The sequence below is a fragment of the Narcine bancroftii genome, chromosome 9 (genome assembly GCF_036971445.1).
Source record: "Narcine bancroftii isolate sNarBan1 chromosome 9, sNarBan1.hap1, whole genome shotgun sequence".
In the NCBI taxonomy this organism is placed as follows: Eukaryota; Metazoa; Chordata; class Chondrichthyes; order Torpediniformes; family Narcinidae; genus Narcine; species Narcine bancroftii.
The window spans coordinates 9,757,828-9,784,166 of NC_091477.1; the positions used below are offsets into that span (position 1 = coordinate 9,757,828).

Genomic DNA, 26,339 nt, shown 5'->3' on the forward strand with positions numbered 1-26,339 from the left:
GTGAAATAAATCCCTGAGGACAGAACTTTGCCAAAACTTGTCAGAGAAAGAGAAAACACCTTCCCCATTCTTCCCCACTGACTAAACTGTGAAGGATGGATGAGACCAATTAAAATTTAATCTCTCAAATGCCAAACTCCTGGATTGCATTGTTACACATTTTGAAAATGGCAGCCTCCAAATTTGGATCCTGTAATCACAAAATCTTTAAGTATGGACATTAGACTTGGTCGGTCATTGTGATAGATGGCTGGCCAGCTCACACCAGTCCACTTCTTAGATTTAAATTAACACTTGGCTAAAAGAAAGAAGTCACTTGTGAATTTGTGTTGCATCTTTTGCACCTCCATCAGAACAACTGTGAGGTCTCGAATCTGGAACTGTCAGTAAGGAGTTTTACGTTCTCCCCGTTTCTGCATGGGTTTCCTCTCACCTTTCAAAATGTGCAGGGGTTGTAGGTATTTGGGTGGCTTGGGTTAGTGGGCAGGAAGGGCCTGTTACCGTGCTGCACGTCCACATTTAAAATTTAAGTACTGTATAAAGTTGGGAAACGCAGGCATAAACGTGCACACCACATTCCCTAAATAGCAATACAGCAATAATATGCTCGAAATGTTAACTGAGTGATGACCAATAGCTACGTCACCAAGGATATCCGCCTGAGACAATACGTGATGCTTTGGTGGAATATCTCACTGAAAGGTTGTGCAGACTTGCCCAGTTCTGCACTCAAGCCTTCGCTTTCTTCCTCTGTTCAACTCTCCGGATTGGGAATTGAACTCTCAATCTTCTGTTATTGATTTCTGTTGTTTCTTATATCAAAGGACAATGCCAATTGGCCCAGAAAATCTATGCCAGCTCTTAGAGAATTAGCATAAATACCCACTTCTGTCCCTGTAGATAATTAACCTCTCTGATCCACCTGCCAGCCATTTATCCTTTGGGTAGTTGAGAGAAGATCATTAAAGCAGCCATTCTCAATCGTTTTTTTAAAATTAGGTGTTCCCCCCCCCCAATCACCTAGGACTCTGCTCAAAGTTTATGGGTCCCTTCCCTGTGAAGCAATCAAGTTTTGGCTTCTTCCATACTTCTACCAACTACATTTTAAAAAGTTAGAAATTATGTTATGTGAGATTATTTTAAAAAAACAGCCTTTTTTTAAAATTTGCTGCCCCCCCCCTCCCCCACCGGTTGAGATTTGCTGCATTAACCTATCAACCATCAAGCTTTTAGCATGTAGGAGTAAAGCTGAGTATTGAGGAAAATCCACACAATCACAGGGAGAACGTGCAAACTTTACCCAGCCATCGTGGGAAGCCAGAATTGAAAGCTGTCTGTTGATCCAAATCTAGGTAAAGTTGAATCAAGTTAATTATGATGGAAATGTAATAAAAGGCAAAATTAATTGTACAAACGATTTTATTTAGACATACAGCACAGAAATAAGGCCATTTTGGCCCACGAGCCCATGCTGTCCAATTACACCCAAGTACCCTACAACACCCCGGTATGTTTCTAATGGTGAGTGGAAAATCCACGCAGATACAGGCAGAATGTCCTTACAGATGCTAACCGCTCCGTCAACCATGCTGTCCCATTGTGGAATTCTAAATTTAGATGCAAGTAATGTAAAAGGTTTATAACAACTATTCTGTCGTACAGTGCAATAGAATTTGAAACATTCCTAATGGAGCCTCTTTGTTCTCTTTCATTGAGCTAGAAGCTGTGTATTTCAAAGGCGTTATGTGAAATTTGATGGGAAGGCACTGATGTATTTCAGCAATGAGAAGGTAAGATCAACACCAAGCTAAGAGAATCCACTGAAGACTAGTTGGCTGATACCCTGGTCCTCAATCTGGCTCGAAGGAGCATTGTACAGACAATCGTGTAACGTCTATGACATTGACATGTTTCCAATATCACCAACATGGGGATCAAGCCATGAGTTGCGGATAAAACCATGCTCAACTTGGAATGAAAATGAACGTTCTTAGAACATAAGAAATTGAGGGAGGAATAGGCCATACAGTTTTCATGCACATTCTATTTAATGATATTGCAGCTGAGTTTGTCGTTGGTTTCAACTCTCCTGCTTGTTCCTTGTGATCTTCAATTCCCCTTTCGTCCACAGTTCTGTTTGTCTTCGATATGAATATATTCAGTGACTCAAGTCTCTATGGCTGTGTAGTGCAGAGAAATACAAAGATCCATAACACTTGGAGATAAGAACTTCCTCCTCCTAATTTGAGCAACTCTTTGCTTTGAGACTCCACCCCTTGGTTCTCCCTCAACAGAAGAACCACCCTCCCAGTGCAAGTCTTAATGAAGGGTTCCAGCCAAAATATTGGTCATTCTTTTACTCCCACTGATGCTGCTATCCAGCTGAGGTCCTCCAGCAGATCCTTTTTACTTTTGGTCCTGATTCCAGCGTCTACAATTTCTCGTGTGTCGGGTATCACCAGAGAGATCCAAGAATAAATAGATACTGCCTTGGTTAAAGGCTCCTGTTACATTGGATGTAACAATCTGTTTCAGTGACCTTGGTGGAAGGATATTCGAGGTGAGAAACTCAGTCAAACATCTAACCCCTTTGTGACCTTCCATTGTCACATCTTTCAAGTCATAGAGTTACACAACACAAAAACAGACCCTTGCTCCATTAGGTCTGTGTCAACTGCCAAGCACTGATTTAAACTAATCCCATTTACTTTTTTCCCCATGTTCTCATCAACTCCCCGGATTTTACAACCCTATTAGAGTGCCAGCGATCCACACTTGAATCCAGCTCTGTCCGTAAGATGTTTGCGCGTTCTCCCCATGGCCCGCGTGGGTATCCTCCGGGTGCTCTTGTTTCCTCCCAGATTTCAAAGATGTACAGGGTCAGGATATTAATTAGTGGCACGGAGTCATGAGCCAGAAGGGGTCTGTACCTCTAAATTAAGAAAACACCAACTCATCTGCACAAGAGGGGTGATTTACAGTGACCCCTTAACCACACATGTTTGGGATGCAGGGGGTAACCTGACCACAGAGGAAAGCCATGCGAAGCGCACGTGCAAACTCACACAGTCAGCTCCAGAGCTTCCTGAAACGGTGAGATACGCTGCTGTTAAGCCCCTTCAATCCTCGCGTCTCGGACGTAACTGAGGGGGAAAGTGGCTAAGATCAGCCACCATCGCATCCACGACGACATGCGAGAGACTGCAGGTGCTAGGATCTGGAGTAAAACTCAAGCAGGTTGAGCAGCATCAGTGGGAGGAAAAAAACGGGTCGATGTTCCAGGCCTGGAGCCCTTCATCAAGTCATCAGACGTCAACCATTCTTTTTCTCATGCTGATACTCCTCAACCTGCTGGGTTCGTCCAGCAGATCATGTTTAATATCATGACCCATGGCAGCCAAAAAGGATTGATCCTGCTTCCCAGTGTTGGTTACCGATCTTCATGATGACTTTCAGGTGCTCGTTCAACATGTTGCCAATATTTGCCTCAAATGCTCTTTCTGTCAGTAAGGTTATCCCCTCCCCAATGAGTGATTTTTTTTTATATGTCAACTTTTCTCCAATTGACTTCTCCCCCAGGAGAATTTACTCACATAACATGCCAATTAAATTAAATCTCTCAGCAACTACTCATCTCATTGCTAAGGAACGTTGATCCATTCCGGTTATCAGCGAGCAAAAAAACTTGAAGATGCATTTTTAGAAAGCATTTCCCCCTGCCATCGCACTCTCCTGCCACATGACCTCAAGGGAGGTGTGCACCTCCCTAAAGTCATTCACAGATGCTGTAAATGTTGTCAAAACTGAAATGCTGGAGGAACTCGGTTGGTCTCGCAACCTCCATAGGAAGTAAAGAAATATTACTGACGTTTTGGGCCTGAGCTCTTCGTCAAGGTACCTCGAGGACACAGTGAGACTGGGCGAGATCCTCCAGCATTTCTGCGTTTTGTACACCTACCGATCCTGGTGCAAGATGACCGATATATATACTGAGCAGGAAGAAGTGGCAGTCATTGAGGTTTCCATTACATTCTGCAATCCAATTCACCATCTGATCTGGCACCTTCCCATCCTTGCCATCTCTGTCTCTGACAATCTGGAAAGGAGCAGGACTATTTGAGAAATAGAATTGCAAGGAAGAGAAAATGAAATGATGTTTCTGGAATCTCAAAAATATTTTGTGCTCAATTTTATGTCATGATGGATACAAACTTTATGGAACTTTTAGTTTGTTATATTGACAATATGTTTTTATGGAACATTCCTCTTAAATGTTTTAGCATTTATTGCACTTGGTTTGCTCTCAGGCTTAGGTGCCAGTTCTAAACAGCATAATTTCAATCTATTAAAAGGTCCTTTCTAGATAAAATTAATAGATTATATAAATCATAGTACTTTAACATTCAGGTGCTCCCCTACTTACGATGGTCCAACTTACGATTTTTCTAAGTTACGATGTACTTTCAATTTTGAATTCTGCTCTCTCGCGATGCTGGGCAATGGCATCATCTCGCGAGAGTTTCAAGCAGCAGACTCTCTTGCAATGCTGATTCAACCACACTCGCAGTCTCTGTAGCGATCACATGAACGAGTGTACTGTAAACAACCCATCATGTCCACGAAACGCCCATGTGTGTCTCCTCACCATCCAGCAATTAATTTTAGTTCAATGCTTCAAACATTCTTCATGCCTGGTTTTCTTTCAGCTGCGTACGTTAATGGTTTTTTTCAATGTGGGTAAAGGTATTCAACGTTTTAATTATTTTAAAAAATGGTAGGTGCCGTATTCTTTTTCGACCTACGATTTTTTTTTGTTTGCAAGAACCTAACTCCATTGTAAGTTGAGGAACATCTGTATGTAAACTTCTGTTTTCTGAATGCCATTTTGCTTCATCTCTATAGGACCCCTATCCAAAAGGAGTAATTCCCCTGACTGTCATACAGATGGCGAGGACAGCTAAGGAAAATAAATTTGAAGTCGTTACAAGCCAAAGAACGTTTGTCTTCAGGGCCGAGAGTGAAGGTAAGTGGAATAACAAGTTCTGCATGGGCATGTTATGTGAATAAATTCTCCTGGGGGAGAAGTCAAACAAGACTATCAAGTTTATTATCATCTGACTGAACAATTACAACCAGAGAAAACAGTGTATCTCCAGACTACAGTGCACACACATACGCACACAATACATAATAACCACGTGTATATAAAATTTTTTAAAGTTTACAGATATATGCATTTAAATAAATGTATATAAATGTAAACACACATACGCATACATACACACATACATACACACACACATATATATACACACACACACACACACACACACACACACACACACACCCACACACATATACATACACACACGCACACACACTATACTTATCCTCGTGTAATCGTGTAATCATCAACAGCGTGTGGAAGTTGACCCCTTTTTTTGTCCCAAAAATCAGATGTTTTTGTATGACCCATTTGAAAGTTGACCTCCCCTCCCTTTATTTTTGGCCCTGATCGCCCATCTATCCGAGCTCCTGACGCCCCAACAGCAGATCCTCGCCCTAGCCGTCTGCTTAATGGACCTCCCAACTCCCTGGTCGCCTGCCCATCTGAACTCCCCACGCCCCGGCTGCCCTCTCATCTGAACTCCCGATGCCTGAGCGTGGACTTACCACCCGGCCCTGGCTATCCGAGCTCCCAATACCTTGAATTATGCGGGTTCATACGAAGTGAAAAGGTTGACCCGTATAAAAGTTGACCCCCCCCCCCTTCCCCCAGTGCGCTGGATGGAAAAGGCCAATTAAATTTTTCTTAGCTGTACTGGGATTTCAGGATTTGAGAATCTATGAACGTACTGGAATAATCTTTCCTTAGCTAGATTCATATACTTGTATGTATTTCTTTATAGCAGGAGGCCGGTTGCCCATACTGGTTCTCATCAACTACATGCCCCATTCTAGGAGCACATGGTCATGGGAGAATGTGGAAACACTCTGCAGAATGTTAGGAAGGTCAGGAGTGAACTTGAGATGCTGGGGGTGTGCAGGTTGCGCTATCTGCTCTCCCACTATTTGCTCCACACACCACCTCAAATGCACGAGGGTGACTAGAATGAACTCTCGGACTGAACCACAGTGCAGATGGCATTTGTGATTAAGTACACAGCTAGAAGCCTTCAGTATAAGAGAGTCTCCAAGAAATCCAACAAGCAACTCAGAAATAGCCCCTTTATGCAGAGAATGATTAAACTCCCACCACAGCAAGTGGTCTTGGGCTTTATAACACTGTCTGCCTGTCCCGCCTCGGACTTGTCAGCCACAAACGAGCCTGCAGCTGACGTGGACATTTACCCCCTCCATAAATCTTCGTCCATGAAGCCAAGCCAAAGAAAGAAAGAAGATGAAGAAATAGACAAGATTAAATTTATTGTCACAGTCATAAAACAGTGTCATATTACGTGAAATTTCTTTTTTGCCTGCTTCAAGACAGACAGATTTGCCAACGGTGAATCGCCTCAGCGCCTCTTACAGTCAGAGAGAGAAGCAAAAGAGAGTCCCCCCCCAACCCCAGAGTCACTGAGTGTCCATTGATTCGTCTCCAGCACTTTGTCAGCCACACAGAGTCCAATGAAAACCACTGGCAACCCAAGGTCCAGATCTGAACCTTTCAGCACCCTTGGCATCTCCTTGCATCCTGGTTCCTAGACCTGGTGCCCCACCAGCCAGTTCGAGCCAATCTCGAGCAGTCTGCAGCCTGGTGGCGTGAGTCTCCTGACAACAGTCTCCAGCAGTTCATGGAGAGAAGCAGAAATGGTAGCATAGATGGTTGGGCTGAATGGCCTGCTTTTGCTTTGTATCTGTTTCTATGTAGGAATGTCATTGACGCCAGTGACTCTCACCCCATCTGTTTGTCATAACTGCCAGCCACGCATGTCTAAGTTCACTGTGTTTTCTGTGCTGCAGTACAGAGAAATGAGTGGTGCACACACTTGCAGAACGCAGTCCAGGACCATCACTTCTCCTCCAGTCGCCGGGTTGGATCCTTAGCCCTCTGCCAGAAGTATGGATACTTAGAGCTGAAGGGGCACAAATCCAAGGTTTATGCAGCCCTCAACACTGACATTCTATGGTTGCACAAAAATGAGCAGGTGAGAAAGGAACTGCTGGACAGACAATGGCTTCCACTATTCTCTGTTCTGCAATAATAATTGATTAATAGGAATTTACGGCAAGCACTCATTCAGAACTTTATTAGGGACTGATCCAATATAATGCTTTAAACAGCAAAGTTGATCTTCATCCAAGGTCCATATCTCTACATGAAGAGAGGCCATGTGATGTGGTGTCAGCTTGTATCTCTAAAATATTGCATTAATGTGAGGCTGGAATTGTAAGTTATAGGAATCATTTGTCAACTTAAAGCACAGATACAAATTTGATAAATCCTCACTGGTCCACATTTTCTTGAGACCACACTACATTTTAGTTCCCTTGGCCCAAGAGCCCTACTCGCCAACCACATTGAGGCCATGGTGAACATTAGCTGCTCATTCAATAGAAGTGAAGTATGAAAACGGACACGTTTACATTGTGCAAGACCCCAAAATGTCCCACACATTTTCACCCAATCAGTAACTTAATTGAACTCACTTGAGTTATTGAGTCATAAAGCATGGAAAGATCCCCTTCCATGCTGATCAAAGGGTCCTCATCTGTACCCAACTTTTTCCAAGCGCTTGGTCCAGAGCCATCTATGCCTTATTGATCCTGGAATCTTCTTAAATGTTGTGACCATGACTGCTTCAACCATCCCTCTGAGTGATAAAATTCTTTCTTTATTCCCCTCTAAACCTCCTACCCCTTCCCTTCTGTTTTGAGAAAGGTTTCTTACTGCCTACCTAATCTATGCCTCTTCTAATTTTGTATAACTGAACCAGCCCCCTCATCATTGCTGGAAGGAAACCATGCAGTATAGCTTGAAAGAAATAATCCATCCAAGGCAACATCCGAGTAATTCTCCCCTGCACCCCTCCCTATGCAATCATGTTCTCCGACAGCTCAGCAACCAAGACTGAACGCATTGTTCCATTTGAGGCCTATCCAGGGTTTTACGACTCAAAAGATCCTGTCTGATTGATGTTAATGTTGGTATGTACACTGGAGCATATTATGTACAAGTTCAAGGAATGTTAACAGAAGTTGTCTTTTACATTAGACTTTCAAATCTGGTATTGGAATCGTGACGATTGAAGTGCAGGGAGCCACAATCCGCGATGGCAGCCGTAAGAATTTTGAGTTAATCACTCCTTTTAAAAGCTTCAGGTGAGTTAAGTTCCTTATTGTTGCAACTTCTCAAACGGAAGGCATGGGGAAGAGGAGGAGGAACCAGACTTTGACGTATCTGTGGGGAGCGCAGCCAAATTGTGGCAGGAAGCGCAAAAGATAAAAATGGGAGTGATGATAGATAGGTCAGGAAGAAAACAGGATGGATCAATCAATAGGTGCTGAATGGGCTTCCCCTGCTCCTAATTCATATGTCCCTCTTCTTTGGTGTTTGCACCGTTTTCAGTCACGAGTCCAACAGCATAACCTGCCCTTCTGAACTCTGCCTGGGGATCTCCACTCACATGACCAGGATCTTTGTGAATCCTGATGGAAGAGCATCGATCCCCGACTTTTAGTTGGAGGTTTGTCCCAAGTCAGCTCAGAGGTCCTGATTTTTTTTTAAAACGTCACCAGACATGTCTGTAGTCCAGAAGCAAACTATTCCATGCCAATCGCTGACTCCCCTTTAAAATGCAGGAGTGGTGTGAGACAGGAAACCAGCGTTTAAATAGTTATTAAAGTGTGATCTTAAAATTCCAAACACCTTTGCTATTTAGTGCGTTAGGTATGGGGTAGGGGGGGAGGTGGTGGAGATAGTGGGGGAATGCATCGGTGGGTGGGTGGTGTGCATTGGAGATTGGGGTTAACATATCGCTGAACTCCACATGTGGTCTGGTCATGCATTGGGATGAAGCAGAACATTTTTAATGTCATGAATATATTTTAGTACCATGTATATTTATATATAACAAGGAGAAGAATTAATTCTGTCAAAGTTTTAAAACATATTTTGGTAAGAATTTATAGAAAAAAAAACTCTAACTTCAACAGAACAATTTGCAATATTTCACAAATATTTAAGTGACTACCATCCTTGTCAGTGATGGTCTGAAATCCTGCCATGATTTTAACAATAATTTGCATTTATGTCTTCCAATAAATAGTACACAAAATGTTTGCTTTCACTTGCAAGGGAGACACGGTTAGTGCAATGCTATTACCACATCTGCGACCTTGGTTCGAATCTGATACTATTTAATATAGACATGCAGCACGGTAACAGGCCCTTTTGGCCCTCGAGCCTGTGCCATCCAATTACTCCCATTAACCTACTACACTGGTACATTTTGAACGGTGAGAGGAAACCTACTCAGACACGAGGAGAACATACAAACTCGTTACAGACAAAGGGTTCGAACCCCTGTCCCGATCGCTGGCACTGTGCAAACAGCTATGCTAACCATCCCGCCCTGTCTGTAAAGAGTTTGTACATTCTCCCCTTGTCCGATTGAGTTTCCTCCAGGTGCTCTGGTCTCCTCTCACGTTCCAAAGACATACGGGATTAGAAGGTTAATTGGTCATAAATTGAACGGTGCGAGCTCATGGGCTGGAAGGGCCTGTTACTGTGTTATGTCTCTAAAAAAAATACATTGAGAGAAATAAATTAAGTAGCATTCTTTCCAAATGATTAAAGATAAGCTGATTCAAATGAAGGGTAAACTAACTGGGGCAGGGAGATTTGATGCTCTTGACTGTTGCAGTTTTACAGCTGAATCTGAGCGAGAGAAGAAAGAATGGGTCGAGACACTTCAAGAATCTATAGCTGAGACACTCTCGGATTATGAAGTGGCTGAGAAGATCTGGTCAAACAAGTCCAACAAAGTTTGTGCAGATTGTAAAGCACTGAATCCCGATTGGGCATCCATTAACCTCTGTGTTGTCATCTGCAAGAGGTGTGCAGGTAACTGACTGTGACATTTGTTCCATGGACTTTTCCAGGGATTCTGACAACAGTTCAAGCTTCCACACATGTAACTTGAATAAGCAGGGGGATGAGTGAGGGAATGGTCTTTTTACATGGAGGTTGCCAGTTCAGTTGGAAAACATCGAATGGTTTTGGCCAATGCAAAGCAGGAAATGCTCAGCAGGTTAGTCAACATCTGGTGAGAGAGGAACAGAGCTGATGTTACATGTCGATGACCATTCACCAATTATTTCTATCAAGTGAACAAGAAAACTTGCAGCTGGAATATGCAAAAGTGCTGGAGAAGCTCAGTAGGTCTTGCAGTATCCACAGGAGTGCAGGACAATCAATGTTTCAGGCTTCGGTCTTTTGTCAGCATGGAAAAGAAGGGTAGATGGAGTTAAGGGTTATGGGGATAAGGCTGGAAAGGGGTACTGATGGTAGTGATCAGCCATGATCTGTAAAATGGCGGTGCTGGCTCGAAGGGCCTACTCCAGCTCCTATTGTCTATTGTCTATTGTTAGCACAGCGCAGGCAATCGGGACTGGAACTGGGTTCGAATCCCGCGCTGCCTATAAGTAGTTTGTATGCTCTTCCCATGTCTGCGTGGATTTTCTCTGGGGACTCCAGTTTCCACCCACCCTTCAAAAAAATAGCCTACCGGAGTGTAGATTAATAGGGGCGGGGGGGGGGGGGTCAATTGGGTGGCCCGAACTCGTAGGTCCGAATTGGCTTGTAACAGTGCTGTACGTCTACATTTAAAATTTAAAAAATTAAAAACATTTTCACAAAGGTGGGGAAGGAGGTGAGGATGGTAGGAAGGGGTGGGGGAGTAGCACAGGCCAGCGGTTGAGAAAATATGTGGATGAAGGTGGGAGGGTAGAAGCTCGTGCTGAAGATCAAGGCGGCTATACCAATCCAGCAGTGAAAGAGTGCTGCTGTATCAGAGGAGATGGGAAGTCAAATCTCTGAGGTGAAAGGAAAAGGTACTGTCGAGACTATTCCAAAATAGAGCAGAGGAGTGGTCTCCGTGATCTGTGCAATATTCATCCCACTGACTACAACCCAAAACAACTTGGTCATTATTGGAGTGAAACATGAATGTCTGCAGGTGCAAGATTGTGATTGTAATAAAAATGCTGGAAGAACTTATCAGGTGTTATCATTAGTGCATTTTTTTGTAAGATCTCAAAAAAGATGTACTGTACTGTAGTGTCTTGGGGTATAATACAGAAACAGGTCCTTTGGCCAATGTGTCTTGCTGGTGATTTTGACCATGACATCTTATTTACCAGCACTTAGCTATCTGTGTTTGGAAATTCATTCCCATTCAGATTTTTTTTTTGTGTGTGTGGTGAGATTACCTCCCTCATCCGCGCAAAAAATGCATCTCAGATATCGACCAACCTCTGAGAGAAAAGAATCCTCCTCAGATCCCCCTCTAAACCTGTGAGACAAGGACGTTTGCAGACACTGCGATTGTTGGGAATACCCTTTAGTTGAGTTTTGGACCAGAGGACGAAACTTCGGGACTTAAGGGTGCCCATTTCAAATTGAGACAGAGAGAAATTTCTTTAGCCAGAGAGTGGAGAACTTCTGGAATTTGCTGCCAGGTTATTGAGTGTACTTAAGGCAGAGATTGATAGATATCAGAATTGTCAGGGTATCAAAAGTTCTGGGGGGTGGGACTGAGTGGGAGAGTGGATCACTTTATGATGGAATGACAGAACAGACTCAATGGGCCAAATGGCCGGGTTCTGATCCTATAAACTTACCCTTTAAATCTCCTTCCTCTCATCCTAAAGCTACAAAGTTCTGAGAGGAAAGTATACAAATGAGATCCTTCTGAATTTTATGCTTAGATGAACTGCCACATATGCTGACCTTCCAACTGACAACTTTACTATTACCGAGACTACTATTACATTAAATAGTATTTATTTAATTTTATTTCTCTACATTTGTCCTGCATATGTGTTGCTTGTCTGTATGTGTGTTATGTCTGGGTGTGTCTCTGCGTATTTTGCTCAAGGATCTGACATCACTGTTTCAGTGGGTTGTACATGTGCAATCGGATGACAATAAACTTTTTTGTGATTAATTTTGATTTAATACTTCACCGTGAACCATGTAAATAACAATATATACAAACATTCATCATTAAAATATACACAGGGACATTTTTATTTCCCCCTTCCTCCCACCCTCCCCACCCCCTATAACATAAAGCAAAAATAAAAGAAAGAAGAAAAATAAATAAACAATAAAAGAACACAAAGGAGAAAAAAAAGAAAAATAAATTGTGTCGTCCAAAATTCCATATTTAAGTATTTTCATACTTGTAGCTTATCACTTTTAAAAGGATGGAGGTCTGGAATCAGCGGTTTCTAATATACTCTATATATGGTTCCCAAATTTATTCTTTTCGATTGTTGGTATTTTTTTTCTAATGGAATACACTTGTCCATTTCTATGAACCATTGTTGTATTTTTAAGGTGGCTTCCGTTTTCCAAGTTATCATTATGTACTTTTTTTGCTACAACAGGCGCAATCATAGTAAATATTTTTTGAGCCCTGTCTAATTTTAGGCCTAATTCTTTGTCTTTTATGCTGTTTAACAGGAAGATTTCTGGATGCAAAAAAACTTGAATGGCTCTTGAATTGATGAGATGGTGTGTGATTTCAAGAGCTGGATTTCATTTATGTTCAGTTTCATTTTCCTTCACTGGCCCTGAACCCTCACATTCAAGTTTTCAGATACTGTATAGAATCTTAATGAGGGTCTTGACCCGAAACATGATCAACTCCTCCCCCCTCCCCCCCACAGACCTGCTGAGTTTCTCCAGCAGATTTGTTTCTTGTTCGACATTCTATACCATGCCTGCCACCATCTGGTCAGAAGGAACGCAACACACAAGGTGCAGGGTGGGTGGATTTATAAGCAAACTTAGGGATACCAGTCAAACAACCATGCAGGGGGACGTTGAATTAAAGATAACCTGCTTTCCATTGTAATCAATTCTCTCAAATATGAGAGAAGGAACTACTAGATTCAGTGCAGTCGTCTCAACTGTCTTGCAAATGCAACTCCATCCAGTTAAGATCAAAATCAAGATTGTATTATTGTCATGAATTAGCATAGAACATGCAATTTTACTCAAAATTGGCCCCTGTCTGCTATAAGGTAGACAGTACGAGAGAAAGAGAAGCAAAAGAGAGTCCCTTCAGAGTCACTGAGTGTCCATGGATTTTCCTCCAGCCCTCCCACAGCTGCACAAACTCCTGTTCGATTCATCGGCCACCCGAGCTCCAGATCCAAACCGCCGAAACAATCAGGAAACCTTCAGCGCCCGAGGCCCCTCTTACCCTCAGTGCCCTTTCGAATCCCGCCTCCATTACCTGGTTCCCAAGAGCCATTCTCCAGCTGCCTGCAGCCCATGCGCGTCGTCTGACTTCAAATTGCCCTCAGACTGTGTGGTACCCTCAGCCACTGAGGCCCTCGCTGGTCCACTGCTGTAGACGCCACTCTAGAGGGTTATTTCCTCTCCTCAACCCGGGGGGGGGGGTGTTCTCCCCATTTCTGGTGCCCTGCTTGTGGCCACTGCCAAGCATCTTGGGCACAGACCCGTGGTTGCAGGATTTTGGTTTAAAAACATCGTCGGCTCCTCTAAGAGACCATTTAATGACCACCAGCATTAGGACCAAGACATTGAACCCTTGAGAGCATCACAGTGTTTTCTGCTCTCCTGGATCCACACCGGCAGGAAAGTTTCTTCTGTTTGGATAGGATAACTTGGGGGATGTATCAAGGTACAGGAATCAAAAGGGGATCTCCGCAAAATCTCTTTATTCTTGATACGTTCCAACCCTGCTTGACCACTTTCTCACTCACAGACATAGATCTTTTTTTTGTACATTAATCCAAGACAAAATGTTAAATGCCATGCGAGTATTTCCATTAATCTCGCAGCCTGTGGGAAGAAGCACGGCAGTTCTGATTGTCCTGTACCTCCTCCTCGATGTAGTGGGTCAAAGATACTGTGTATTAAGCACAATGCTGGAGAAACTCAGCAGGTCAAACAGCAAAGATAAAAATACCGGCATTCTTTCATACCTTGATGAAGAGCTCAAGCCCGAAACATTGATTCTGTATCTCCACCATTGCTACCAAAAAGACACTGTTTGACCTGGTGAGCTTTTCCAGCATTTTGTGTTTTTTACGTCAACCACGGAGTCCACAGATTTTCGTGATTTGCTACTGGATGCTCTCAATTGTGTTCCTGTAAAAATTGTCAATGTGGTGGCCAGTAGCTTTGCCCTCCACAACCTCCTTAGCAAGTGTGGGCACTGTTGCACATTCCATGTCCTGGAACTTCAGGTATTGAATTTTTTTTTGCCCCAGAAGAAACAAATGTGTCAACACAAGTGGCACCAATCTCCTTGGTGCCATTTTGAGACCTAAACAAAGGTCACTGAAAACTTGCTCAAAAGCACCCAGACAGTTCAGTGATAAATTGGCGATCATGATAATAAGTTTATTGTCATACACGTAAGTACCATGTGCATATGCATTGTAATTCTTACTTGCTGCAGCTAAACAGGTGGATACAATGAGTACAATACTATATATTAAATTACCACACGCTGGAAAATAAAGGAGATAGATAAATATTCACAGTTACAGCTAGTGCAAGCAAAAAGTGGTGTTTTAATTATGCACACAGCTTGGTATTTAAAATGGTTTGCATTATAAATTTGTCATGCCTGCTCTTGGAATTGTGGCACTCAAAACAATTAGTTTCCACTAATTTTACTTGTCAAAGGTTTATTCAATGAGAGAAAGAGTTAAGACAGGGGAATGAAGTCTGATAGTGGAAATCTGTGGTTCAAAAAGCATGACAATAAAGGAATCTTGAATGACAGCATGGCTCATGCTCTGATAGTTCGCATTATCATTTAGCGCAAGGCCGGTGACATAGGTTTGAATCTGGCGCTGTCTGTAAGGAGTTTGCCCATTCTCCCTGTGACCCACGTGGAAGATCCGGATTGGGTATAATTGAGTGGTGCATGCCTTTGACCAGAAGGGCCTGTTATTAGGCTATGTCTGTAAATTAAATTAAAAACAATTAAAGTATGAACAATATGAGCATTCACCCCATTAGGAACATTTCTATGATATGTATTTTGTATGTATGTATTATAAACCAACATTTTCTGCATGGATTCTCAATCAGCAACAAGAACTTAATTTGTGTGGTAAAATTGTGGTTTTCAAGTTTTGTTTCACTCTTACAGGAGAACATCGAGGATTAGGGGCATCTGTCTCAAAAGTACAAAGTCTGAAATTAGACACAAGCATCTGGACCAATGAAATTGTACAGGTCAGAGAGCAAATAAATTTCTTTTTAAAATTTCTTCAATCAATTAGCTAAAACTTCTTCATTGTTGGGAGTCATTTGTCAGACACAAGAATAAAAATGAAAACAAAGATATTCTTAAGCTTCAAAGACTTGCAAGATAGATGCAGATCAAGAAGAACGTTCAACGTAGCTGAGGTTCTCTACCTTTGGAATCAAACCAGTATGTTAAATAATACGGTACAAGAGTTTTAAGTGATAATTTAAAAGAAATACTCATCAATTTATCATGTGATCCAGCATTAAAATGGACCTTTTGGCCCATTAAATCTGTGCTCACCATCTGGTAGGAGGTACTGTAGCACTCAGGTCATTATGTCCAGATTGGGCAACGGTTTCTCCTCCAAGCCATCAGACTCTGGAATTCCCAGAGCATACGTGGATAGGGACCCATGGTCTTTTACTGTATACGTCTTAATATTTTAATGTGTTTAACTTCTATTTTAACTTGTATTTATATGAATATGCTTCCGTGGTGCTGGAGAAACGTTATCTCGTCTTTACTATGCGAGCATGGTATGAACGATAAATAAAGGTGACTTGACTTGAATCATCAAATGATATGTGTCCTTTTAGAAATGCAGTAAAAGTCCAAAAATCCAGATGCCGGAAATCCGGACCAACTGAGAATCCGGACTTTTCGAAAACCCTCAAAGTTTTTAAATTTAGCTGGCTTTTGTGAGCGTACGTAAGTGCCACAGATGCACAGCGGCATTTTAATATATTTTTAAACTGCTCATTTTGATAAATGAAGCATGCTATATTTGCTAATGAATAAACTATCAACATTTACCTGTTCATCTCTTTATTCCTCCTTAAGTTTGAAAAGTGAATCAGGAAAATCCAAAAATCTGTTCCGACCCAATTCCCGAGAAGTCTGGATTTTAGGATTTTTACTGTTTTGGAATTAAAACATCCTAAAGTATTCCTTTTGTATTCCCCTCAGATTTTCATCAACAAATAGGTGATCTGTAGCTTAATGAAGTAACGCAGTCCCCTTTTCTTGCAGCTCTTCATTCAGCTGGGTAATGAGAAAGCAAATAGGCTGTGGGCAGCTCGAGTGACTCCAGGGGAGGAGTTGGATTCAGACGCCGTCGTCGAAAGGCGAAGGGAATTCATCACAATGAAATACAGAGATGGGATATTCAGGCGACCACACCCTAAGTTTGCAACTCAAGAAGAAGTTATTAAGGTAAACTTTCCTGTTCCTTATTTGGCTGTGAGAGGCGATTAGTCAGCAAGCAAGAGATGTGATTGGGAAGTCCATTATTAATTAAGTGTCGCATTCACTAGGAATACGAGGTGAAATTACTGGATTTGGAAATTTGAGGTCTGGACAGTCAAACTGGAGATTAATGGTGGTTTGGTCATTCAAATTCAGTTAAGAAGTGTCTTAAAAGAAAGCAACCCATGATGATGGTAATGTTCCACTTTGGTTCACTGGCTTCCTGCCAGAAAGAAAGGCAGCTATCCTTTTCTTGTCTGATTTTCCCACAGAGTTTGAGACTATTTTTATTAATTTTTATTTTGCTTTATTTTTGAGATCCGGGCATCAGTGATCACTTTTTAGCAAATTGATACTAAATGCCAGACTGGTCAGAAAATCTTTCTATCCACCAAAAAATCCTGGAACTCCCAAATGGAGAGCACTGTGGGAGCGCTGCTACCACGTGCATTGCAGCAGTTTCAGACGATGGCTCCACACCACCTGCTGAAGGGTAGTTAGGCATGGGGGGGGGGAAAAGCCGGGCTGCCTGGTGATTGTGGCGCACTGAGGTAGCAGTGAGCAAGCACAAAACGCGAAAGACTGTACAACCGGTCTTTATTCCAGTAAAAGTCTGAACACCGGTTCATGCCTTGGTGGCTCCCTGTGTGACTGGCTCGGGAAGGGCCAGCTCAGGTCTATATTCGGGTTGGCTGATTGACAGCCGACCAGATGGAGTCAGCCCCTTACAGGTCTTCCTGCAGGTACAGAGATCGCCCCCTACAGTCGGTTGGTGGTCACATCACCACACTGATGCTCATCTTTGGATAAAAGAACGGGAGCAATGATGCAAGATTCTTTGTGAAGTTCCCTTTCAGCTACTCACTGCCGGTGGCCAGCTTTTGGGTGCTACATGACCTTGATATTTGATGAATTTGAACACAACCTTCAGAGCAAATTAGTTGAACTTCACCTTTTGAAATAAGTGGCTTCTTTCCATTGCCACGGCATTCATTCATTCATTCCCTCACCCTGACCTTTCGCTCCTCTTTTCAATGCCCAAGTAAGTAACAATGGCAAGCAGAACCAGAATTTTAAAGCACATGATTAGATACACAGCACCCTTCATAACTTCTGCATGTTCAAACCAAAATGTTTACAAATAATGCTGAATAAAATTTAGAACGTGCAGTTTGATCGCATGTGGATTGTTTGATGACAAATTTAGAACTGTGGAGTACAAGAGCAATGAAAGGAAACAAAGTATCTTTGTCCCAAACATTATGACTCAAAGCAATGGCTGAAAGTCTTCATTTCATGTCAGCTCTCCAGAGGAAATGGGTTAACTATAATATTGCAGAGCAGTTAGCAAAAATAATTCCAGAATAATCTATTAAGATGTATTTTCTGATCCATGGTGTGGTAATTATCTTTATCTCTGGTTAACCATGTTGATCTTCTTAGCTGGAGCTGATATCAATCTTTGGGAAGATTATTCATTCCCAGCCAGAACAGTTAATTAACTATGGTGTGAGCTGATGGATAACATCGTTCACTTGGTACTTAACCGGCTGTCAGGGAAAGCAGGAGAATACAACTGGTGTGGTTTCTCTCCTATTAATGCATGCAACTGTATGGTTGCCCTGTAAATAAACTATCGTAAGCATTGTGTACATTTTTATAGTGAAGGCGAGACTACTAAAAGCAGGTTTACACTCAGGAAAGCTACCAGCATATTAAAGACCCATCCCACCCCTGTTAGACTCTCCTCTGCCCAGCACAACCATGAAAATGTGAATATTCAAGTTTATTTCCTATTGTTATCAGGCCTTAAATCAGTGGTTTTCTGGCACAAGGAGAGCGGATAAGAAAAAGTTTGAAGACTATTGTTTTAATCGTACCTAATTGACTCGTTATGTGCACGGTTTCAGAACTCCAAAGGAAATGGGCCAATGACAGTTTTTCTCAAGCAAAATATTTCAATAACAATTGGGTCTGGAGCAGTGATTCTCAGCCTTCCCTTCCCACTCACATCCCACCTTAAGCAACCCCTTACTGATCACAGAGTACCGATGGCACAGGGATTACTTAAAGTGGTATGTGAGTGGAAAGAAAACATTTGAAAACCGATACCTTAAATGGACTGCTCATGAGATCATAACAGAGGAACAAAATCTGGCCATTCAGCCCATCGAGCTTGCACTGCCATTTGAATCATGGCTGATATATTTTAACTCTCAACCCCTGCCTCACCCCATTACCTTGCTAACCAAAAATGTATCAGCACCCAGTGACTTGGCCGCCACAGCCATCTGTGGCAACTGATTCCACAGGTTCGCCACCCTCTGGCTGAAGAAATTTCTCCTCAACCCTGCTCTAAAAGGAGATGCTTTTATTCTCAAGCAGTGTCCTCTGGTCCTTGACTCTCTCACAGGTAAAAAGATGAAGCCTTGCACAGTTTAAAATGAAGTCTTTTCTCTATACCCTGCACTCAAGGTCCAAAAAAAAATTTCTAGAAAGACTTGTCTTGAGGTTTACATTAACAAATTAATGGGGTTTTACATGGTTCCCAAAAATAAGACATTTGTATATAATTTTGGATGGTTTTTAGACCCTGCACTTTTTGACTTGCTGATACATGACACCCCGCACTTTTATTTGTTTTATTTTTGCACTACCCTTATGCACTTGGATAACGTGCAAAATGAAGCTTCACACTGTATCTTGGTAGGTGACACTAAATGACTCGATTTATTTTTAAAAAAATCAATAAGCATGCAAATAAAAACAAACTGATTACTAGCCACTATTGATCTTTCCATTATCGTTTACAGAGGACATCACAGAGCCAATCAGCTGAATGTTGTCCACAGATGAAACAAACAAGTCAATGGTTGTAGAGAACTTAGGGACCTCATAAAAGTCAAAGCTCAATCAGGGAACTCCACCATGCTGCATTTACTGAACTGGAAAGGGCACAGGACTCTTCAAGGGATGCCTACCCAAAAGGAGTTCTCCTTTCAGTAGCTCCACTGCAGATTCCCTTTGAGGGGTCCCCACCCTGAAGAAGTTTTCCTCCACCATTACCCTTGACTTCCCATGGATACTGCCTGACCTGCTGAGTTTCTTTGGCAAGTTTGTGTGTTGCCCAGGGCACAACTATTGTTGGTTTTGGGAGTATATTTTGACATTATTATTGTTTGGATCAAGCCCTGCTGTTTTGTTCAGCAATCAGTCCAAAGCCCCTGATTGACAGAACAAGCTTGTATATCTCAATCACATGGGCTTAGGAGGAAACCTTTCAGTCTCTCACATCTGCTCAGACATTCAGTTGCACCAGGAAGTTCAGATTTATAGTTAGAGTGCACACAGGACATCACAAACAACCCTGAGACTCTTTTTTTCTGCGGTATGTGCAGAATTTCTATTTATTGATAGTGCAACAAAAAAAAACTCTACTCAAGAAAAAAGAGAAATGTAAGCAAAGAAAGAAGTGCAAACAAACTGATTATGCAATGCAGAAAATAGATATTTAATAATAAATAATGTACAAAGCAAGACTCCTGAAATGAATCTTTGTTTGAGTTTGTTATTTGGGAGTCTGATGCTCAAAGGGTAGCAGCTACCCCTGAACCTGGTGGTACAAGCCTTGTGGCCCCTATACCTCTTTCCTGATGGCAGCAGTGAGAACAGAGCACGTCCTAGGTGGGCATGAATCCTTGATGATTGCTGCTGTTCTCGGACGACAGCGTTCCATGTAGCTTTTCCTCAATGGCAGGGAGAGTTTTGAATGTGATATACTGGGGCTGTGTCCGTTACCTTTTGCAGGGCTTTCTGCTCAGAAGGGAATAGTATCATAATAGTTTCCCAAGGTTGTAGAATCTGGACTCAAGGTTCCTTTCTTGTCATGCAATAATGCAAAAAATATTCGAGTCAACTTTTGCCTGCCGTAAAGGCAGTCACCGTGAGCTTTGCCCAGCACTCCCTATGATAAGAGAAGCAAAGGAGAGGAGGGCATAGATTTAAGGGGGAAGATTTAGTGAGGACCTGAGGGACACCTTCTTCACACATAGGGTTGCAGGGGGGTGGAACGAGCTGCCAGAGGGGAAGCGGGAGAGGCAAGGAGACTTATATATCTTTGATTTTATATCTTGCAGGCACTTTGCACAGCGGTGAGCAGCCCCAATCTCCTTCACACAGTACCTCAGATCTTCTCTGAAGCAGATAAGAATTTTGTTGACCCAGAAGCCTGCGATAGAAAATCAACTCAAAGCCCCACCTGCTCATCCAGAGGGCAACAGTCGGCCCAAAGAAGCCCAAGTACTTGTTAAATATTTTACTTAATGAATAGATATAAATCAATGTCCATTTCTGCATTTATAAAATGAATCAATAAATATAAGTCAATATGTAGGTAAGTTTTGATTTGCAAAATGTATTTTAGAGGATGGTAACAAATTTTAGGAATTGGTTTATCCCTTCCAAAAATATAAAATCTGGTTTGCAGTGCTGGATACTAGGGGTTTTTAACTATTACCTGCTTCTGACTTTGTGAACAACACTTTAAGGATTAGATAATTCAGGACAAATCGCCAACCCGTTGATGAGTTGATACCATCATTCTTTCTCTGAGTAGCTGAACATTAAAATCTGATGATGCTGGAGTTGAGTACCTTTGCGTTTTATCCTCTCTCCTTGTGCCTGACAGAGGAGAAACAGTCAAGAGTGAAAGGGTTGAATGGCCAACAATCAGGAGAGCCAGGCCTTGGCAGCAATGAGCACCATTTATAAAATGCTTTGTTGAAAATTTTCAAGGCTGATTCAGCAACGTCTTCTCAACCTTTCCACCCAGAGAAACTCCAAGAGAATCTAATGCACTATTTACCAGGTCTCTCTCCAATTCATGCCCCGCCCAGACTTGGCAAGGTCTAAATCCTGCAACTTCCCCACTCTTCAGTTGTTACAGGACCTTCACCAGACTATTCTGCAGACTGACCACGTGGGTTTTAAAATCTTCCACCAATGTAATATTTGTGAATCAGAATTATTTTCCCGAATTAATGGGAGCTAACAATCTCTAACCTTTAGCTTATACACTGAAACCCTTGGTATCCAGCACCAATGGGGGAAATTGGTAAATGCAGGATAAGTGAATTTTCCGGTTGTTTGAGATTGTATGTTGTGTCAATTGGCAAATTAGTAGCGAGGTGCGGCAATTATAAACTTCCAAATTTTTTACCATTTATTTTCTGCTTTTTTTTTGCAGGTTGCTTGGATAATGGGTTTTAATGTTCATTTATCTAAGTAATTTCCCACATCACATTTCCCCTCACCACTCCAGCAGGTTTAACTCCTGTCGCTATTCCCCAGTTGCATGTTCCTAACATCCATCAGGACAATGCAAACCAGCATTAATGCCGCAAGGTCTGATCTTTACAAATGGTCTACATAATGTGCATGTGGGGAGGGGCAAGGATTGATCTGAAACGTTACAACCAGCTTGAGCTATCATATTCTGACAACCAATTTACTAACCAGGGATTGTCCAGAAATATGACTGATGTTTGCTTCAGTTGAAGACTTTTGCAAATTAAATTGTTTTCACTTGGGGCTGGTTTTAGTCACTTCAGTGACCAGAGAAGAAACTTCCATTTCTTTCCTGAACTTTTTAAATGTATGTTCCCCATCCTAAGTCCATGGTGAGGGTGGGGATTATTTGTTTTGGAATTCACATGGTGTCTCGACACTCCAGGATAGGCTAGACAGAACAGCAGGTCATTTCCCATCTGGAATTTTCATATGGATCCCTTCAATTTAGACTGTCTTACAAACAATAAAGCAACTCAAAGGCAGAATGGCCCATTACCATGCTGTATATCTAAATTTAATTAAATTATACAAGAGAAAGATTGATGTGTTGGATTTGAAGCAAGTGAGTAGATATAGAATTGGACAAGAAAATGGCGCTGAAGTAGAAGATCAATCATGACCATTTTAAATGGGGGAGAGGCCCATTTGGGGGCTTCTTCATCTTTTCTTGGTGCCTTTCACATTACTGCCCACGAAACCATTTTTGGGGGCCACTTTATGTCCAATGAAACATCAAAGAATTGTTTTCAATTTTCACATGCATGTACAAACGTGAAGTTGTAGATTCTGGCTTCCTGATTTGACACATCCAAAGCATATAGGAGATGCACAGATTGCTGCTGTTCAATGAGCGCTCAACCCATTGTAATCACTGTCCGCTCCCTGCAGACATTCTAACGCCCAACCCATTGGACTCGGCCGAGATCTACAGTGAGATCACGCAACCTGCTGTATATTGTGGGTACTTGTACAAGACATCGGCCATGACAAAGTTACCCACCAGCAAGAAGTGCAAAGATGGTATGTGTCCAAAAGTGAACAACACTGACTGCTTGACCAATTGCTCACATAGTTGGTGCCTCGTATAATAAATACATAAGCCTCTTTCACTAATTTTCCTATCGAATTTGAATGGTTCTGAGATAAACCAATGTATTACCCATTCTTTATTCATCCTGAAGGACAGGATCCACTTATCGACTAATCTGGCCTAAGACAGAATGGCTACCTTCCCTGACAAGAGTGCCAGTGAGGTTTTCATGAAAACTAGGACATGGAATTTCCCCAACACACCAGGGTTGGTGCCAGAACAAATTTGGGGAGGGGGGCATTAGCACAGTAGAGGGGAGCGCAGTGGAATGCTCATAAACTCACTCACTTGGGGAGGTGTTATTGGATGCCTGGATCTCCCTGTCGATGGGGTGGGGGGGTTTGCTACAGGATGTTAGGACCTACCTGTCGATAGATGTGACCACCATCCACCCCACTGACATAGGGGACGAGGGTGCTGATTTTATCACTTCATGCGTCACTAGACGCTACTGACGCTTGACACACTCTAGTGATGCAGCCGAGGGTGTGTGGAAAGTCGCTAGTGTGTGTCAAGCTCGACATAGGAGGGGGTGAGAGGCAGGTCTGATGGCAAGCGAAGGCTGCGAACGTATGGGGGGCAGACCACATTATTTGAGGGGCAATGCCCACTGATTCACCCCCTTGGCGCCGACCTTGAAGCTCCCTCTACTTTAACTCAATAACTGGTCCTAATGCATTACCATTGTATTTTTGTTAATGTGTCACATCCAGGAAGAATGACATTAACAAATTGGTAGTTAAGAAGTGTGGAGCCAAACCCACTCTAAATTGTCCAACTGCATTTGGTAAGACCATTAAGGATGAGAGAAATTGAAAACTTGTCTTCATAATCCTGGTAAGATTGAAACCCATTGTATAGAAGACTAAACCCCCACACAGACAATACTGCTTTCCCTTAGTGTTTTGGAAAATACACAGGTTAAATTTTATTAAATGTAAAGGCACTTCATTGCACTGTTTAATTTAAAATTGACTGTCCCTCACTGTCGATGTCTTTTTCAGAATTTCAGAAACAGTGGTGCACAATGGAGAAGTCTCTTCTTTTTTACGATACTGACAAGAGTTCTGAACCAACCAGCAAGATTGAGATTAGTGATATTGTCTGCATAGGAGTGAACAGGCCACAGTCCATGGCCAACTCCATCCCAACAGACAGGTACAGCGAAATCAGATACTGCTCCATGTGGGCTCTGTAGAAATAGGTGGTTCGGAGATGTCAGCGATGTCAATTAAAGGTTCTCATCATTACCGGGCATCAGCCGATGATTCCAGAGGAAGTTGCCAGCTGTTCTCCATCTTCTCTTCAACTTGGCTCTGAATTCTGCCCTGGCTTGTTGAAAGCAGAAATCAGAATCAAGCTCAGGATTAGGGAGTGATGGGGGCGGCTGGGGTGGGGGGGTCGGTGGGGGGGGGGCGGGTAGGGGAGAGTCGGTCACATCACTTCCTGTTCTGCCACTACACCCGACATTGAGTTCAGCATTGGAGACCAGTCAGTCAACCACAGCAGAGGAGCTGGATGCACTACATGACTTTGACCCTTCATTTAACAGACACAACCCCATTTATTTTAATATGGACATATAACTAGGATCAGATAGTGTAGAGGTTAATTCAATGCCTCAGTGACCAGGATTCAAATCCAGCACTGTCTGTAAGCAGTTTGCATGATCTCCCGTGTCTGTGAGGTTCTCCTCCAGGTGCTCCGGTTTCCAACCACTGTTCAAAAAAACATACAGGGGTTGCAGGGGTAAAGCATAGGATTATGTTGACACTGTGAGTGAGTGAAAAAAACACACAAATGCTGGAGAAACTCAGCAGGTCAAACAGTGCCTTTATGTAGCAAAGGTAAAGATACATCACCAACGTTTCGGGCTTGAGCCCTTCATCAAGATGTGGGGGAACATGAGAGATGTCAGAACAAAAGGGGGGAGGGAGGGTCGTGAGGGTAGGAGAAGATGGGGGGGAGGAGTCTAGGCTGGGTGGAGAGGAGTCTAGGCTGGGTGGAGAGAGAAAGGAAGTAGGAACTGGAATAACTAGTTAAGGGGGGAGGGGGGAATTGCAGGCTGTAGCGAACTCAATGTTCATGCCCTGGGTTTAGAGAGTGTCCAGATGAAAAATGAGGTGTTGTTCCTCCAATCTGCGGGTGGTCAGGATGGGGTAGTGTGAAAGGCCATGGACAGACGTGTGAACTTGAGAATGTGACTCAGAATTGAAACAGCCGTCCATAGTGAGGTCACTTTGTTGCAGACAGAAAGGAGGTGCAGGTTGCCTGGGTGTAATTGGGTGGTATGGGCTCATGGGGCAAAAGGTCTGTAACTGCTGTATGTCTAATTTTAAAACAAAATATTTAAGCACATTTTATAGTCTATAACATCTCTGATGAGCAGACATTTTAACAAGTTAGTTTCTAAATGTATATTTAATCAGAGACATGTACTGACAGCAAGATGTGCCAGAAGACCATCAGTGCAATCTGGGGGAAAATGGATTTAGGTTCTGATACCTGAGGTAGACTTTCTATTTGATCATCCTCCATCTCAAAACAATGTCTTCAAGGTTTGGGGAACCACACAGTCATATCAGAGGGTGCACGGGTGTATATATTATCTCTGATGCTTGGGACACCTTGCGTACAATTCCGAACTGTCACTGAATACTTGATTTATTGATTGGTGAATCAAGTTCACCAGAGCAAACAAAGTTGCCACTCGAAGGATCCATGAATCAAATAAGTATTTGTACAAAAGAGGTTTAAGATAAATATTATTTCTATTGAACTGACAAGCCAAGGAAAAAAGAGTGAGCTTGTTTGATGAAAGCTTAAAATCTCATCCAAGGTTTCATTAAGCTAAAGTCTACTTGCAGCTTTATTCCAACCCACTGCTGTAATACAGGGAAATTTACAAGCTTCAGATCAGCTAATTGGTTTTTACTGGCAGGTTCCTTAATTAACAGCTGTGGGAAAACATCAGTTGCATGTGTACCACTATTAAGTGAACCCAGATACAATATATATTGGGGTGATCCAGTTCAATTAAAAATGTATGGGCAGCCTGGATAGTATTTTAACAATCTATTCCGATGTACGTTCATGAGCACTGATGTGTCTGGTGAATTGGATGATTATGTTCCTGTAGCAAATAAATTGGCACATATTTGATTGATGTCCATCTACTTTCCAAGTAA

General features: G+C 42.4%; 1 protein-coding gene across 7 annotated transcripts in view; it reads left to right on the plus strand.

Moving 5' to 3' along the window:
• Positions 1-26,339, plus strand: part of arap3 (ArfGAP with RhoGAP domain, ankyrin repeat and PH domain 3) — a 175,967-nt gene that overhangs the window by 101,346 nt on the left and 48,282 nt on the right. For all 7 annotated transcript variants that reach the window (XM_069898079.1, XM_069898084.1, XM_069898086.1 and 4 more), the window contains 10 exons: positions 1,721-1,790; positions 4,903-5,023; positions 6,964-7,148; positions 8,216-8,322; positions 9,867-10,066; positions 15,366-15,451; positions 16,497-16,679; positions 20,849-21,011; positions 22,950-23,081; positions 24,156-24,309. In XM_069898079.1, coding sequence (XP_069754180.1) covers positions 1,721-1,790; positions 4,903-5,023; positions 6,964-7,148; positions 8,216-8,322; positions 9,867-10,066; positions 15,366-15,451; positions 16,497-16,679; positions 20,849-21,011; positions 22,950-23,081; positions 24,156-24,309 — 1,401 coding nt within the window. The remainder of the gene's footprint in view (positions 1-1,720; positions 1,791-4,902; positions 5,024-6,963; positions 7,149-8,215; positions 8,323-9,866; positions 10,067-15,365; positions 15,452-16,496; positions 16,680-20,848; positions 21,012-22,949; positions 23,082-24,155; positions 24,310-26,339) is intronic.